The 18,148-nt window shown below is 37.2% G+C and overlaps 1 protein-coding gene across 1 annotated transcript; it reads right to left on the minus strand.

Moving 5' to 3' along the window:
• Positions 1 to 9,345: 9,345 nt before the first annotated feature.
• LOC145669845 (uncharacterized) lies at positions 9,346 to 9,897 on the minus strand. The gene has a single exon (XM_081738192.1). The coding sequence runs from the start codon at positions 9,895 to 9,897 to the stop codon at positions 9,346 to 9,348; it is 552 nt and encodes a 183-aa protein (XP_081594318.1).
• Between the last annotated feature and the right edge of the window lie 8,251 nt (positions 9,898 to 18,148).

The raw sequence follows: 18,148 nt of genomic DNA on the forward strand, positions 1-18,148 counted from the left end.
ATTGGCATAGGTTTTGTTTTGAAATTCCTAGGTGGGGGGCTGCCGTTTCCCCAGCCCCCCCACTTTAAAACCCTTATAACTTCGTACCGGAAGTGGTACAAACGAAAACTTTTGCGGTACATTCCGGCACAAACGTAGCACAAACGATTGCCATAGGTTTCGTTTCGAAATTCCAAGGTGGGGGGGCTGCCGTTTCCCCAGCCCCCCACTTTAAAACTATTATAACTTCGTACCGGAAGTGGTACAAACGAAAATTTTTGCGGTACATTCCGGCACAAACGTAGCACAAACGATTGGCATAGGTTTTTTTTCGAAACTCCAAGGTGGGGGGGCTGGCGAAATGCACCTAAGAATAGAAGTGAGTGGAGAGCTTTTGTAAACGCGGCATTGAACTTCCGGGTTCCATAAGCCATAGAGTTATATATATATATATATATATATATATATATATATATATATATATATATATATATATATATATATATATATACAGGGTGACAGCGTGACTATGTTACAAAATGTAAGGGATGATTCCTGACACAAAAACAAGAAAAAAGTTCAAATGAACTTTTGTCCAACGTACATAATTTCGGAGCTATAAGGTGCCGAAAGCGTGTGAAAATTACATTCAAAGCTCTATAGCTCGACTATGGTGAATGATTGGGCTAATGCGCCATGGTTACGTCAAAGACCCCGAAGCTGCTGTATTCAAAAATGCTTAGGTCGAGATCGTGCAATTCGTGCACAAGGGATTCCCCAAAGGAGCGTAGGGATTCCCGGATAATCTGTCAAGAAAGATGGGTCGAGAAGGATACGGATGAATAGCTGTCCCAACTGCTAGCAATAATGCGTCTGTACTAAGTCGATATCTCGCACAAGCACAACATGGCGAACAGTTTTATGTGTGCCATGTGTGGTTGCATAACGCGCACTAAATAAGAGTGGGAAACATGAAAGGAAAATGTGAATAATTTGGTACAAATGGTAAATACATGATATTACGCTGTCCTATCATTGAACAGACGCTTTTAATAAAAGGTAATAGTCATGAAACGTACTAAAATGTTGTAAAAGGATCACACTATTAAAGTCTTTCTTCTATGTATTGTTGTCATTGAAAACTAACAAACAAAACTGAGCGAAACAACCATAATGCAAAAGAGGTAGTTTCCTAAAAACAAGTCACAAGAATGGGAATAATGTCTTATTGCTAGCAGTTTGGACAGCTATTCATCCGTATCCTTTTCGACCCATCTTTCTTGACAGGTTATCCGGGATTTCCTACGCTCCTTTGGGGAGTCCCTTGTGCACGAATTGCACGATCTCGACCTAAGCATTTTTGAATTCAGCAGTTTCGGTGTCTTTGACGTGACCATGCCGCATTAGCTCTATCATTCACCATAGTCGAGCTATAGACCTTTGAATGTCATTTTCTCACGCTTTCGGCTCCTTGTAGCTCCGAAATTGTGTACGTAGGACAAAAGTTCATTTGAACTTGTTTTCTTGTTTCCGTGTCAGGAATCATCCCTTACATTTTGTAACATAGTCACGCGGTCACTCTGTATATATATATATATATATATATATATATATATATATATATATATATATATATATATAACATGGGAACGATTTTACTCGTCCCCCCAATGTTGAAGACAGATTTGCGACGATGATTATAAGTGAATATAATTTATCGACCAGTTGTAGGTGTCCCTTAGAAGAGTGGTAATTTTTTACTAATCCCTCACTATTCACTTTAAGAAACAATTCTGGTAGATAAATCGGCTTAATAATTACTTCATAGTGATTTACACGCTGGAGTGATAGGAAGGAAACAAAGAGAGAAAGACAGGTAATTAGTCACCGTTATATTTCACAATGCAAGTTTGTTTCCCAGTTAATACAGTGGGCGGTATTCAAAGACAATTTGTTAATCGAGGGTTAGTTGAAACTAGTTAGTAGCATACTAGCTCTTTACTAAGGAAGTTGCACTCTTTGGTATTCAGAGTCTACTTTGAGTACAACTAAAAAGATGATTTGAGTATGATTAACTCTTATAACCCCAAAGGATCGGGTGAGAAAAATAAATGTGGCAACTACGGAAAAGTAGATCAGCACATACGTAGTCTGTAAAAATGAAAATACATTAAATACGAAATGTTGTGTCACACGATAAACCATGGGTGAAAGATTAGCCTCTACTCTAGATTAATTAGTCACATGTGATTAATTTCGTGAAACACTACGTCCTAACCAGTGACTCGGATACAATTTTGATAACCATCCTTTAGTCAACCCCGTAGTATGGCTTTAATCACATGTCAAAACGACTCTGCATAAGGCCCTTCTAATTTAACTCTTTTAAGTTATGAGGCGGTATTCAGGGAGAATTGTTAATCTATGGTTAGTCACAGACTAGTTAATGGCATAGTACGGTAGCCCTTTACTAAGGAAAGTGAACATTTTGGTATTCCGAGTGTACTTTGAGTAGAACTACAATGATGATTTGGGTATGGTTAACTCATATCATCCCCATGCATTGGGTGATAAAAATAAATGTGGCAACTATGGAAAAGTAGATCAGCGCATGCGTAGTCTGTAAAAATGAAAATACATGTAATAGGAAATGTTGTCTTGCACGCTAAACCGTGGGTACAAGATTAGCCTCTATCTAAATTAAGAAGTCGCATGTGATTAAATTAATCAAATACTACATCCTAATCAGAGACTGTGAATACAATTTTGATAAGCATCCGTATGTCAACCCCATAGTATGGTTTTAATCAGACGTCAAAACGACTATATAAAACCAATGGGCTCTTTAGGCCTTTATGTTGACTTTCAGTCAAAGAAGGTACAGCATCATCCCTAATTATCGTAGGATTATGGTTCATACATCGTTTTGTTCAGAATAGAGTAGGCTTCGAGGCAGTACCATTTACATGTCCCTATCATGTACCTGATGGGATTTTTTGAAGGCAAATTGGGATTCTTTGACAAAAAACCTTCTTCAAAGTTTGGGGCCGCCCGACCGCCTTGGGTCTGCGCATAAACCTGAAAAAATATTGACAAATACTACGTAGTGTACTAATTACTTGTGACAAATTAGAATTTTCTGTTTTCAATAGTAAGAGCAGAAAAAACTTTTACCCTTGTTGGGAGAGCATCAAAAAACGCCCAAAATTTCCCTAAAATGCACCCTTCAAAATTTAAAAATTTCCTGACACGTTCCTAATTATTGTAGGATCACGATTCATACGCCGTTCCCTTCAGAATAAAGTAGTCTTTCATACAGTACCACTCACATGTCCCTCGGACATCCCTAAGGAGGGAAAAGTTGAGGAAAATAGGAATTTGTTTTAAAAATATCGCTTTTCCCCATTTTGAGGCTCTCTCGTGAGGCCGTGGGTAAATATACAGATTGGGAAATTACTTGTGTTACTAGTTATTTGTGACAAGTACCAGTCTCCTATCTTCAACACTATGGGCGGCAAAAATTATTTCCCTCTTTTGCGAATATCCCCAGATTTAGCCAAAGATCCCATAGAAACTTTAAAAATTTCCTCACTCGTCCCTAATTATTGTAGGATGATGATTCATATGTTGTTCTCGTCAGAATAGAGTAAGCTTTCAGACATTGCCACTCACATGTCCCTCGGATTGAAAATTGAGAAAAATAGGAAATTTTGGGAAAAAATCTTTTCCCCATTTTGGGGCCCTTTGGCGCAGCCCTGGATAAACATACATATCTGCAAATCACTTGTAGAATAGTAGTTCTGGCACTAATTATATAGCAATCTCCTATCTTCAATACTAACGCCGGGAAAAATATTTTGCCACGTGGAAAAACCGCGCAAAGCGCCCCAAATCACAGTAGTAACAAAAAGGATATTATGTAAAAAATCCCTGACACGTCCCTAATTATCATAGAATGATGATTTATACGTCAGGTTTTTCAGAATCGAGTAGGCTTTCAGAAAGTACCACTCAGATGTCCCTATCATGTACCCGAGCATTTGTGGTGGACAAACACCGTGTGCGTGGGTTTTCTCGGGGTTCTCCCGTTTCCTCCCACTTTCTTCATTCCACCATTTCATTCATCACTCATCATCACCGTCTCCTTTAGGCTAACCGGCATAACCGTGGGACGTAAAACTCAGAGATTTCATTTCATTTCATTTCATGCACCCGAGCGGAGCAATAATCGCGAAAGTGGGATTTTTGTCAAGAAATATCTTTTTTTTACCCTTTAGCCCCTCTGAACCCCCTTCTGTGTTGACGAAGAGATCCGAAAAAACAGATAAAAACTAAAGGGTCTACTGATTGTTTGTATAAAAGTTCAGAAATCTAGGGTTAGCTAAAGAGAAGCTCACCAAAAGATGTTGAAGTTAGACCTCACTAAAAAAAAGGGAATTTGTAAAGTGATGACGTCATACTGAAGTGCGGCGATCCTGGTTGGCCGAGGGGTATCGGACCCCCTTACTGTATTTGGGAATTCCTCAGAGAGCGAGATTCGAGTCACAGACAGCAGACAGATCAAGACAGACCGACATCTATTACTAACGGTGGTTCGGGGAGTATTGATAGTACATCATCTCCACGGTTGCCAACCCAGAAGAACAAAATTATCGATTTCCGTCTTTAAAATTATCGTATATTACAAAAAAATCCTATATTCGTTATGAACATGATAATTGTAGAAACCAGTGTAATACTACTAATAATAGCAGTAAAAATAATAATAATGCCTAGTAATCTTCCGTTTCGAGTTCCAAATCGGTGTTTAGGACTCAATGAATTGGGCTATCGTTTTCGAACTACGTTCGAAGAACATATGAGTTCCCCTTGCTATGCCTTTATAGATTCTTGACAATTGTTTACAAGCCTCGCCTGCATACAGATGCATTGGATGACATAGGGTAAGCGGGTGCTAAAATCTGCTGTTTGGTGTTTGACTTGCGCTGGAGCCGAAAGATATAACGGCAAAATAACGAATTTCTTACTGAAGTATAAGTGAACATTCCTCTATATTTTGAAGGTTCTAGAAAGCCTACAAATTTATTACTTAATAAGATACATCCAATTAAAAAAGAATGGACGCATTCGGACTTTTGCCCCAATATAGGGGGCGAAAGTCCTTTCGCAATGGGGCAAAAGTTCGCTGAAATACACGAAGTAGGAAATCGACATACAGGCATTTTTATTGAATTATTTTGTTTTCTACAAGAATCTTAAGATAAGCAAAGAGCATACGAAGCATGAAGTAATTCTTCGTATTAACAAAAAAGTTAGATTAAGCAAAAATATAAGTTTATCTTTGCTATACAGCTGTTACTTTTACTATTGAAAATAACTACTTCCGAACTAAGGTACTCTTTTTTTACGGACAAGGGTACATGCACACAAACTTCAAAAGTGCTATACTAATTTTTATCCCCATGCTACTAAATAATATTCTTCATAATACTTCTAACAAGCCCACTTGCATACTCCAACTTCATTGTTGCTCACACGAACTCTTTGACTCATGCCAAAGCCAGCCATCCTCATGCTCATCACAGACTATTCACTGTCGTCTAACACTTCACAGACTATTTGCTATACCACATTCTCCACAGATTATTCACTATTTAATTCTTCCACATTCTTCACAGATTATTTACTATTACACTCTTCCACATTCTTCACAGATTATTCACTATTACACTCTTACACTCTCCCCTCATTTTTTTTTTACAATGACAATCTATTGGGCGGTCTCCTGATCCTTCCGGATCTTCTTGGTAGCTGCCAATCTTGCTGCTCTGCTGATGTTCTGCCATCTCCTGCATATCTTGTTGGTAGCTGCCTATCTGGATCTCATACTGGTGTTCTGCCATCTTCTGGGTATTGTCTTGGTAGGTGTTGATCTTGCTCTCTGACTGATGTTCTGTCACTTTCTGAATTTATGTTAGGGCTTCTAGGCAGTTGTACATCTTCCACTGCTGCGTCTGCGAGCGGGTTCTTTCAGCAAAGAAACCATATATCCTCCTGACATTTTCTTGTCAAGTTATGTTCTCGGTCTCCCTTTGCTTGCGGAAAAATTATTTGATGTCGATGGCACTTCCGTATTTTTCCTTGTATGCTTACCAAAATTACGACTGGACTCATCTGCCTGATCAGTTCGCCTTTGATAAATTTAGGAAAACGATCGCGATAGTTCTTCACCCAGACCACTTCATTTTTTTCTTGTTGCTCTACTTCTTTCCTGTCTTTCTTGCCGAGTTCAAACACTCCCTTCTGTACAACATTAAACATTGTGCGTGGTTGGAAATTTAACATCACTTCCGCTGGTGGTTTCCTTGTTGCCTTACTCGGTGTGAATCGAAGCATGTATAATATTTCTTTCAGCTTATGTTCTCCTAATTTACGGTTCCATGCATATTTATTGTCTAAAAACTGTTTTCTTAAAAGCTGCTTTACTGTCTGCACAGCTTTTTCAGCGATTCCATTGCTTTCTGGGTTGTATGGTAGGGTTAGCACTGCCTTGATGCCTCTTTCCTTTAGGTATGTCGTGAACTCAAATGATGTGAAAGGAGGTCCATTATCTGATACTAAAGTCTTTGGATACCCGAAAATTTGAAAAAACTCGTCTAACTTTTGTTTAGTTTCAGATGCTGTCGTTGAATTTGCATTCCACATTTTGGATCCATTTTGAATAACTTTCCACTAACAGCAAAAATTTAGATCCCACAGAATCAAAGTGATCTACATGCACTCTTCCCATCGGTTGTGCTTCTACTTTCCAACTACTATATTGATTCTTCGAGTTATTCCTATGCATGCTCTTACACGTTTCACAAAATTCGCTCATTTTTTTGATATCACGGTCTAAACCTGGCCACCAAACTGCTTCCTTAGCTACAGCCAGCATTCTCCAAGCACCTAGGTGATTCCTGTGTAGCTGTTCCAGATATTTCTTCCTTAACTTATGTGGGAGAACAATTTTGCCTTCCATAATCACACATTTGTTCACAACTGAAAGTCTTTGCTTGTTGTTAAGGAATGTTCTTAACTCTGTAGTATTATGATCTTCCTTCAACTTCCTGGGCCAGCCTTTTATTATCCATTCTCTCACCTGGCATAATAGTCGGTCTGCTTCCGATGCCTCCATGACTTCTTGGACCATTAATGGTGCCAACATTATTTGGCTTATGAACTCTTTTTCGTCTATTTTTACATCCACTGGTGACTCATTAATCGGTAGTCTGGATAGGAAATCTGCTACTTCCACTTGCTTACTATAAAGAATTTTGAAGTCGTACGAAGACAAGAACAGCATCCATCGTTGGAGTCTTGGTGATGCTGCGTCTGGAATATCCTTCTCTCCGAATATGATCTTGACTGGCATAGAATCTGTAATAATTGTTAAACGTCTACCGAACAAATATTTATGAAATTTCTTTACTCCGTGTATTATCGCTAATGCTTCCCTTTCGAACTGGGCATAGTTACGTTCTACATTGCTCAATGTTGCTGACGTACACGCTACCGTCTTCAACTTGTTATTCACTTTGTTACACAACATAGCACCGATTCCATCCTGTGATGCATCCGTAATGAGTACCACCTCTTCCTTCTCATCAAATGGGTGTAGTATTTCCGCCTTCTTCAGCAGTTCTTTCGCTTGTATAAATTCTTGTGCATGTAGTTCATCCCAACACCATATCGCTCCTTTTCTTAGTAATGCATACAACGACGGAATTTTTGACACTAAGCCAGGTAGTTGTCTATGGTAAAATGAAAGCATGATTTGGAAGGCCTTCAGTTGCGTTACATTCGTCGGTTCGGGACATTTCATGATCGCTTCCACCTTATCTTTCATTGGTTTAATTCCTTCTGGACTAATATGATGTCCCAAATACTCTATTTCCTGTTTGAAGAAAACACACTTGTCTCCCCGCAGTCTGATATTCAGATCCTTGAACTTTTGAAGGAGTATCCGTGTCTTTTCGTAACAATCATACGTATCTTTTCCCCATATTATCACATCATCCAAGAAACATGCAGCCCACGGTAAATCTTGTAACACTGACTCCATAAACTTTTGAAAAATTTGTGCTGCACAGCTCAACCCAAATGCTAGTCTTTTGTGTTGGTACAAACCCCAAGGTGTGTTCAGCGTCATGTATTTTAATGAATTTTCATGGATCAACTATTGTTGGTACGCCTGCTTTAAATCACACAATACGAAACAGTGGGCACCCTTCAACTTGTTCATTAAGTATTCAATGCGTGGTAGTGGGTACGATACTTTTTTCAGAACTTTGTTTGCCGTCACGCGAAAGTCCCAGCATAACCTGATGCTTCCATCTTTTTTTCTCGCTAATACCAGTGGCGTCGCCCAATCGGAATAATCCACTTGCGTCAAAATACCTTGTTGCACCAACTTGTCTAACTCATCTTTCACTTGTGGTTTCAAACCTACCGGTATTTCGTATGCCTTCTTGAAAATTGGTACCGCTTCTTCTTTCACTGGTAATACCACTTTGTACCCTTTAACTGGTGTGTTTAAGTCTCCCTCAAACACTTCTTTGAACTCATCTTTGATTTTACTTGCTAAGTTGTCAGCTACAGTTACGTCATCTGTTCCTATTGAAGCAATATTATTACTAAACTGTTCTTTCCAACAAGGCCAAAGTATATTGATCCATGAACGTCCCACAATTGGTTGGTTTAGTTTAGCATCCAGTACATATAATAGTAACTGCCACTTACTACTTTTCCACTGAACTTCCACCATTATTTTACCTTTAGTGTCTAACGGTCGACCATCGGCACTGCATAATTTAATGGTATCCGGTACTACTGGTTTGTTGGGGAAATGTTCGTTGCATGCATCTCTACTGATTACTGACATTTCGGCACCGGTATCTAGTTCAAAAAACACTGTCTTACCTTCACATTTTAGCGGTATGTTACATAAGTCCTTGCGTTTACCGTCTGGTATGTCCATTGCCAATAACTCAACGATCTTATCTAAGTTTTCATCCTGCATTACTGACGTTTCTGGGGTAGTCACTTTAATTTCTTTCACTTTTTCTGTTACTTCCTCTGCGTCTATAGTCCCTTGTACTTCGTGTCTTTTAAAACACATTTTCTGGAAATGGCCTTGCATTCCACAAAAATTACACTTCACATATTTCGCAGGACAGGAGTATTTGTTATGTTGTTTCCCGCACTTACCACACGCAAATTTACCCTTGAACCGTTCTGCTTTATTACTATTTCCACTGTTACTGCTGTACCTTACCTGTGTTTAATTTTGCTTATTTGGCTTACCTTGACAATGACTCAACACATTCACCTGACCGACCTCTTCGAATTCTTTTTTTTTCTCATGATTGCCATGTCGTTACCAATAGTTTCCGCTTGCACTGCCATTTGAGCAGCTAGTGTGAAGGTCATATTGTCTTCTGCTAACAATCTCTTACGCACATTATCGTCGTTGATGCCATATATAAACTGATCCCGTAATGCTTCTTCTAAAAGTGTGCCAAATTTACACAACGCTGCTTGCTGTCGCAACGTGGCTACAAATTCGGTAACGGACTGACCTTGTGACTGTTGAATAAATCTGAATTTGTACCGTTCTGAAATTGTGTGTAGTTTTGGTCGGAAGTGTAACACTAACTTGTCTTTGATTTTTGCATAGGTCAGATCTTGTATCTTTTCCAGTTCACAAATGTCTCTTAATAGTTTGTATGTTTTTGCACCGATAGACGCGATCAATGTAGGCATTTTCTTTGCTTCCGGTAACTCCATGGCTATGCAGAATTGATCAAACCTGTCCAAATAATCCCTTATTTCCTGGTCTTCCACCTCAAATGCTTCAAAAAGTTTGGAACCTGCCATATTGTAAATCCTTTTTCCTCGTCGCCACTGCTATACTGCTGTTACTTTGACTATTGAAAATAACTACTTCCAAACTAAGGTACTCTTTATTTACGGACAAGGGTACATGCACACAAACTTCAAAAGTGCTATACTAATTTTTATCCCCATGCTACTAAATAATATTCTTCATAATACTTCTAACAAGCCCACTTGCATACTCCAACTTCATTGTTGCTCACACGAACTCTTTGACTCATGCCAAAGCCAGCCATTCTCATGCTCATCACAGACTATTCACCGTCGTCTAACACTCTTCACAGACTATTTGCTATACCACATTCTCCACAGATTATTCACTAATTAATTCTTCCACATTCTTCACAGATTATTTACTATTACACTCTTCCACATTCTTCACAGATTATTCACTATTACACTCTTAACCTCACTTGAGAAAAACTCAATAAACATACAAAGTATGAAGTTATTCTTCGTATTAATAAAGTAACACTAGAAAAAAAAATATCCCACTTATTTATGAATACCACAAGAACACATAAAGCATGGATTTTCCCCCTCGTATTGAAAAGTTACACTAAAAGAAGAAATTAGGCTATCCCAGTTATTTATTAAAAAAAAAACACACAAACACACACAAAAACATACTAAGCATGAAGTTTTTGTTCGTGTTAAGTTATACTAAAAGAAGAAAATAAGTCTGCCTTACTTACGAAAAGCTCAATAGACACCAACGCATAAAACTTTTCTTTCCTCAACAAAGTTAGAGTAAAAGAAGAAATTATCCCACTCATTAAGTAAAGCACATAAACTTATGAAGTGAAATAATTACAGAACCAGGCTTGGGTCTAGGCATTTTTCACATCCGTACTGGCCTCCTTCATAAGCTGTGCAATCATGATGTCACCATTCGTCGCACGAATTACACAATATCCAGTTCTGATCCGGTGGATCGACATATTTGCCTTTACACAATGGACATACATATTTCACTACTTTTGAAGTTAAACTTTCAGCGGGTGAAAACAATTTCTTCCGTGAGGCTGACTTCTTAGGACTCTTCTTCTCTTTTTCTTCTCGAACAGTACGTAGCTCTTTTCATAATGTCTCTAATAGCAAAAGACAAATCTCTCTCAGCATCGATGAACCCAATGACTCCAAGAGCACTTTTCACACCTCAACAGATGGATTCAGCAATACAAACAGGTATGTGTTTGCACTACTGATTATTAATCCTAGGTAGGCTCTGTTTACACCGCTGAAATGTGAATCGTGCCCTTGGTGTCATCGGTGCACTAATCAAGGTTGAGGGTGGCTTGCCTATATTCAAAGATCAAACTCCATACAGGCCTACATAGCTTTAGTTAAGCTAAAGAAAGCCTACGTAGCAAATTTAAATAGGTGTACTGTGAGAAACTGAAATTAAAATTTAAGAATAAAATTATTTACAAATTTAAGAGCTGGGGCAAAAGTCCGTGTTTGGATTCTTGCCCCACAAAATATCGTACTTTTGCCCTATTCGCACCTGTTTTAATTACAATGAAATGCTAACGTAATAACTGATACCGGGAAAAGGGAAGATAGAGTATATTGTTACTCAACAAGTGTTTTCATATGAAACAGCAATAAAATAAGTCGTGACTTCTCCCACGGACTGTATTGCTATTTCCCATAAAACAAAATATTACTTCAGAATAAGAAAATGTAATTTACCTCATTGTATTAACAAATTTCACCACACATCTTTACTAACATGGACGGTACACCGCCGCCATTTAATCTTTCTGCAGCACAGCTGTGTTGCACAACTGCAACAAAAAGTACCCCAAATCCCCAAAAAGGACTTTTGTTTCCGGCCACAACTGTGTACAAAATGCCAGGAAGTCCTTACGTAGCCTACTTCCAAGAAAATGATCTTTTCCTATCATTGTGTTGCACCCATTGGATGCGAAGCCTGTTGCACTGCAATTTATTTGCACATTCAAAATCTGCAAGAAAGCGTGCGTTCTAAAATGATCGTATATTCACCTACTATCGCAAAGGCATTATCATATATCGTACTAAGGCTAAGTTATCGTATATCATGATAAATTATCGTATGGTTGGCAACCGTGATCACCTCTATCTCTACTGAATTTCTACATTACTTTACAAACTTGTTTCTTTTTGTCATTTAAAATTTAGTTCTCTGCTACTTTCTAGTGCAAACGTAAATGAAAATAAAAAAAAATCACATTAATAATTAGTTACATAAAGTACAGTGAACTAATTTCAATTTTCTAACCTCCAAATTATTTACAACCTAAAAGTAAATTATAAAAAATGAAAATAAAATATAATTAGTCATATGGTTCTTATAATTTGAAAAATAAAGTAAAGAAATAGAAATAAACTCCTTCCTAGAAATTTATATGCCAGGGAAAAAGAAACGGAATATTCCCACTGCCCATCACTGCATATGGCATACCAGAAAACAGCAGAATTTATAAAATATTCTCACTTTCACCCTGGTGATTTCGATGGGTTTTTCATTAATTACTTCTTAGTTTTTGCTCCAAAAAATGTAACTGGGCAAAGACATGTTTTTGGGACAATCAAATTGGCAGTGAAACAATTAACAAATCGCGTCAAGCAGATGGTTATTCAACGAGTTTATTATTATACTTTTCTTCAGGCCGGTAGCCAGCCCAAAAATGTAGGGGGGCTGGTAGAAGTTAGGGGGCGGGGGTGACCCAACCATATTATAGTTCCTTTGCAAGCCTACTGTGAAAATTTTAGAGGAGCAGTGGAAATTTGGTGGGTGCCCGTCCCACCCTAGACCCCCGTGGATACGGGCTTGCTTTCCTTATATTCATCGCTTTTAAAATAGTTCTAGATTAGAAATGTTACAAATGTGCCAAATTTGCGATTGTAGTTTCCTGTATTTAGAACGGTACTGGTCAGGCGGGAAACAGGGAAATTTCCTGGGTGGTGAATTTTTAGTGGGCCCTCCGCCTCGAATCGTAAGTAGCGGTATATGTACAAACAGGCACACGTCACGCACTCCTCGCATATGCGAGTTAGTGTTGCCAAAAAGTGAGACAAAAATTCCCTAAATGATAGATGAAAAGACTCCAATCAACAGCGATAAGCCCCTAAAAATAATTTGTAAAATTCCGCCTCTGTGTGTCTCTCTGTATATATACAGTAGATCTGGGATCAGTTTCAAGTCGTAGTGCTATGTAACCTACAAAGAAGTACAAGTAAAAATTCAACCGACAGAATTATATGTTGCTAACAATAATATGACATTTAGGTTAGTACCATAACGATAATTTCACTTTTTACTATAATATGTATTTTTTATTTACGATCAATTTCACTTTACTGAATCCAAAGTAAGTTTTAAAAAATGTACGAGAGTTGAAATCTTTAAAAAATAAAAAGTAAAATGATTTCATACCCATTTCATTGTACCTCGCGCTTCTATAGGTGATCAGCTTTCCATTTGTAGTCCTGTATGATTTGTACCCTCAACGGAAACTTTGCAAGTTAAATTGAATTGAAGTTTGAAAATGTTCTCCGTTAGGTGCAAGGTATAATATGAAACAAAGCGGGGTTCTGGAGAGATACTTGGTGAATTTGTCGATGCTTGTGCTGATTGAAATAATAAAAACATTAGAACTAGAACTTGTTTACATTAACAAATCTTCGTTACAGGACAAATTGTTGCAGCACAAAAAGTCGCTAGATTTCTAAAGAATTCTGCAAATCGTAATATAGAAATCACAAAAAATGTCGTAAATCGGAAAAATTACTTTCTGTCGCTATCCTGGAAGTCAAATTTTCTAGATTTAGTGACTTTCCCTCAAATTGGCAATACTGACGCGAGTAACGGAATGGAGGAAAACAAAACGAAGTGCCAGCAATAGAGTCAGCTTATCTCAGACCACCGTTTGCATCCCGTGATGTTGCGAAAACATCCTTTCTCAATTTTCGTAATTCAATCCTTGAAAGGTTCCTAATTTCCCACTTGCTTTTAATTTTGCTAATATTGAAGTATTTAGCTAAATTGAAATCTCAAGTGGTACCATGAAACTAAATAATAATTTATACTTTACAGCACCGTTGTTTCCCGTATGGAAAACAGAGTGTCGAATTAAGAACATTTAGGGCCATGAGCAAGAAAATACAAGGAGGGCCTATCAAAAACTTTTCTGATGGTCTCCACATGTACAAAAGGGTCCATGAATTATATAGGAATGATGTTTTAAAAAGGTTTTACATTTGCATTTTAAGACTTTTCAGCATAGTTGATCCGAGTAAAACTCCCGGACTTTCTTTTATTGTCGAGGGAGGGGGCAATACGTACATGTGAGTGGGCCACCTAGAAAGTACCTTCCTGGTGGGCCTCAGGGTTGCAATACGGCTCTGCCTACATTGGTACTATTTTGCTTATCTACAATGAAATTTTTATATACATTCCACCTCTGTAAAGCGTGAATTTAAATCCAAATAGTGAAACATATTTCGTATACTTGCAAGGATATAAAAGATGGCAAAATATTTAGCTCAATATTTTATTGAGAAACATAATTAAATATACATGTCTACATTACAGTAATATATGAATTCATGTCGATATTCACAGAGCTATATTGAAAAGCTAATCTGCTACTAAAACACCTTAACGACTGGCTTTCAGTTGATGGTCATTTTAGAGAACTTTCATTGTAAATTCACTTCTTTTCAATGATATTCGAAGTAACAATAAATACTAATGTTTTGTTCGGGGAAATTCAATGTCATAAAATTAGTTCCCTCCGCATTCTGGCTTTAGAGAGCAAATTTGAAAACTTAAAATCAGAACTTCCATTTTTATTGCAAATTTGAATTCTAAGGGAAGGAACAATTGATTTTTTTTAAAAAAGAAAACAGTTTCTCGACTGCAATGTCGTCAGTAAGAACTAGTTTCTCTAAGGTTTCTTGAATCTGTTGTCCTATGTTTCTTTTCAGAATACAACTGTGATAAACAGTGCCAATATTTTGTCTTAAGCATTTTCTCGACTCGTGGAAGGTGGCTTGAAAGATGGCTGTGTGGTCGTCATGAATTCGGATAATGCAAATGTGGCAGTGAATTAGTTGCAGCGTGGGTGGAAATCGTAATTTGCTACCAAGCATTTTATCAGCTACATCTCTTCGTAGTCATGAAGCTAGACAAAACTAATTCAAAAACAACAAATGAACGCAGTTCAAAACAATTAAGCCACTTAACGAATGTAATAAAAATATCCAATTGAATTTGCGTCAATATTACCCAAAATGTGAAATAAAATACACTTTAAAAGTAATACAAAATAAACGAATGAAACTACTGATAAGCATATTTCTTTAAAAAAAAAAACAAAAAAAAAAAGAACTAGAGTATCTTTCTCAATGAAAGAAGCGAGTATCAAACATACAAATTATCGCCTAGCGTCTACGGTACTGTAGGCATGGACTATGAAGGGATGCAGGCAATAAAATACTTGGTAGCCAATTACGATTGACATCACACGATGCACCTATTTGAACCAGCAAACTTGAGTTACCTGAAGTCATGTTGAATGTAAACTTCTAGGTCACCTTGTTGCTGTTTATCAGAGAACTATTTTGGAATGAAACGTGAGGGCTCCCGATTGAAGAAACCAAATGAAATTATTGTGTTTTTCAGATGTAAAGCATCACGGGCAGTAGCCAATGCTGTGCGATATTCCGCGCGGTGTTGCCGGATTTCGGACTCCCCTTTCCCTTCTCGCTCTTCCTCTAGTTGAGATTATTACACATACATTGGCAACATTATTCACAATGTAAATATACTATTTCAGCAAACTCAAAGATTTTGGCTGTGTATCCTAGAAGTATATATAGCAACATACCTGAATAACATACCTATTAACTTATTCCAGTGGAACTGCTAAACGTTCGTCTTCAACACTACTTCCACTATCGTCTATGTCAATTAATATTTCGCCATTGTCTGAATCTGACTCTTGTAAATTTTTTATTATGAGTTCCAAAAGTTTTAAACACAAAAAATAATTCTTCGAGCTTCACTTCGCAGCTTTTTTTCTTTTTTTTTTAAAAAAAAAAAGAAAATTCCGCACTTATTTATTTTATTTATTTATTTATGACTTCTTTTACGTGGCGAAGTTAAGGCTCTGCAGCCTTCTCCGAGCACTTAACCACGTGCATACATTCTTTTCTTTTTTTTTTTAAAAAAAAAAGCACCAATATATAGAAAATATTAACAATTACAAAAGAAAAGTATTAACCACATAAAGAAAGAATATACCACTGAAGTAAAAAAAATAGTTAAACACTTCAAAAACAAAAATGGAAAATAATATACAATATAGGAAACAAAATAACATGGAGAAACTTAAAATGCATATATCATGTAGCGGTACCAGAACTATGAATATATAAGCTGTACAAATTAGCATAGGTTACCTATTGGTTGTGTGTTCATATGTGGGTTATTAATAATCTCGTAAAACGAAGATGACTCATGAGCTACCAGTATCCTTATCTTTACTTAAGAGAAGGGAATTTACAGATTTTTTAAATTTGGCAACTGTGGAAACGTTGTGTATTAATTGAGGTAAACTGTTCCAGAGGCGTGTAGTACTTACTGTGAAGGATTTTGAGCATGAATCAGAATTGTGACTGGGTATGGAGAGTAAGAAATTATCTTGTGATCTTGTGCTTCTAGTATGAAAGTCTGATAAATATAAAAATCTACGGGCAAGATACGATGGTTCTGACGTAGTAAGTATTTTGTACAATAGGGTAAGATTATGTAAATTTCTTCTTCCAACTAACGTCAGCCATGACAGTTTTTTATAAAAGGATGTGAGATGTTCCCTGTAAGTTATATTGAAAATAAATCTAACGCATGCATTTTGCACTCTTTGCAAGCGCTTTGATTGATTTTCTGTTAGATCAGAATAGACTGAGTCGCAATAGTCAAGATGTGGAAACACCAGTACCTTGACAAGTTTGATCTTCAGAGATATTGGTAAGAAATTTCTTAGTCGGTTTAACGTATGCAGGGCACCAAATGCTCTCTTACAAACTCCATTTATTTGATCTGACCAGGAGAGATTTTGATTTAGTATGACTCCCAAATTTTTGACAGTTGTGGAGAATGGAATAACAGTATTGGACAATTTTATATTCGGGAGCTGATAGATATTAATAGAAGAGAGAATTCTTGGAGAGCCAATTAAGATGCACTGCGATTTTGTTGCATTTAATTTTAACCCATGAGCCGTAGACCACTCGCTGATTTTGTTTAACTCAGTATTTATTTTTTCAATCGCATTATTAATATCTTGTGGGGGAAAAGAAGCATATAACTGAAAATCATCAGCGTAAATATGGTATTTACAATAGGTGAGAATTTTAGGGAGATCATTAATGTAAAGGGCAAAGAGAAGGGGACCTAGTACGCTACCCTGCGGCACTCCACTGTTGATACAATGCCATGTCGATATGTGATCCTGATTGATCACTACTCTTTGTTTACGTTCATGAAGGTAAGAATGAAACCATTTAACCACTGGTTCAGAAAAATTAAACAATAATGATAATTTCTGAAGTAATATGTCAAAATCAATCGTTTGAAATGCTTTACTATAGTCAAGTAGAGCCAGAAGCGTTAGTTTTCTATTATCAATAGCCCATCTTATATCCTCAGTTACGTTTACTAGTGCAGTGCATGTGCTGTGATTACTTCGAAAACCAGATTGAAATGTATCCAATAAATTATTTGTTGTTAAGTATTCCCGAATTTGATCATTTACAATATATTCAAAAACTTTTGAAAGCACGGGAAGGACACTAATAGGACGATAGTCTGAGATATTGTCAGCGTTGTTCTTTTTTGGAAGTGGGCGGACCTTAGCGAGTTTCCATACTGTGGGAAAAGTACCTGTGGCAAGAGAGTAATTAAATATGTCAGTGATAGGATTAAGTACATGCGGTAGGATTTTCCTGATCATGGTTATTGAAATATCATCTGTACCAGTGGCTTGAGATTTAATTCTTTGGATCGCTTTTAATACATGTGCAGGCTGTACGTGAGAAAACGAGAACAGAGAGTTAATTTCTGAAGCTACAATATTATTCATTGTTTGCAGTTTCATGGAGGCTGGTATCATACGGCTTTGACAGAAAAAAGTGTTCAATTCATCTGGCGTATAGTTAACTGCGTTCTTGGCTATGTTTC

This window comes from Thermobia domestica, chromosome 14 (assembly GCF_964235325.1).
Source record: "Thermobia domestica chromosome 14, izTheDome1.hap1.1, whole genome shotgun sequence".
Classification (NCBI taxonomy): domain Eukaryota; kingdom Metazoa; phylum Arthropoda; class Insecta; order Zygentoma; family Lepismatidae; genus Thermobia; species Thermobia domestica.

Excerpts from the sequence above, each read along its gene's own strand:
- LOC145669845 (XM_081738192.1), bottom strand. The coding sequence starts at position 9,897 with ATGGCAGGTTCCAAACTTTTTGAAGCATTTGAGGTGGAAGACCAGGAA.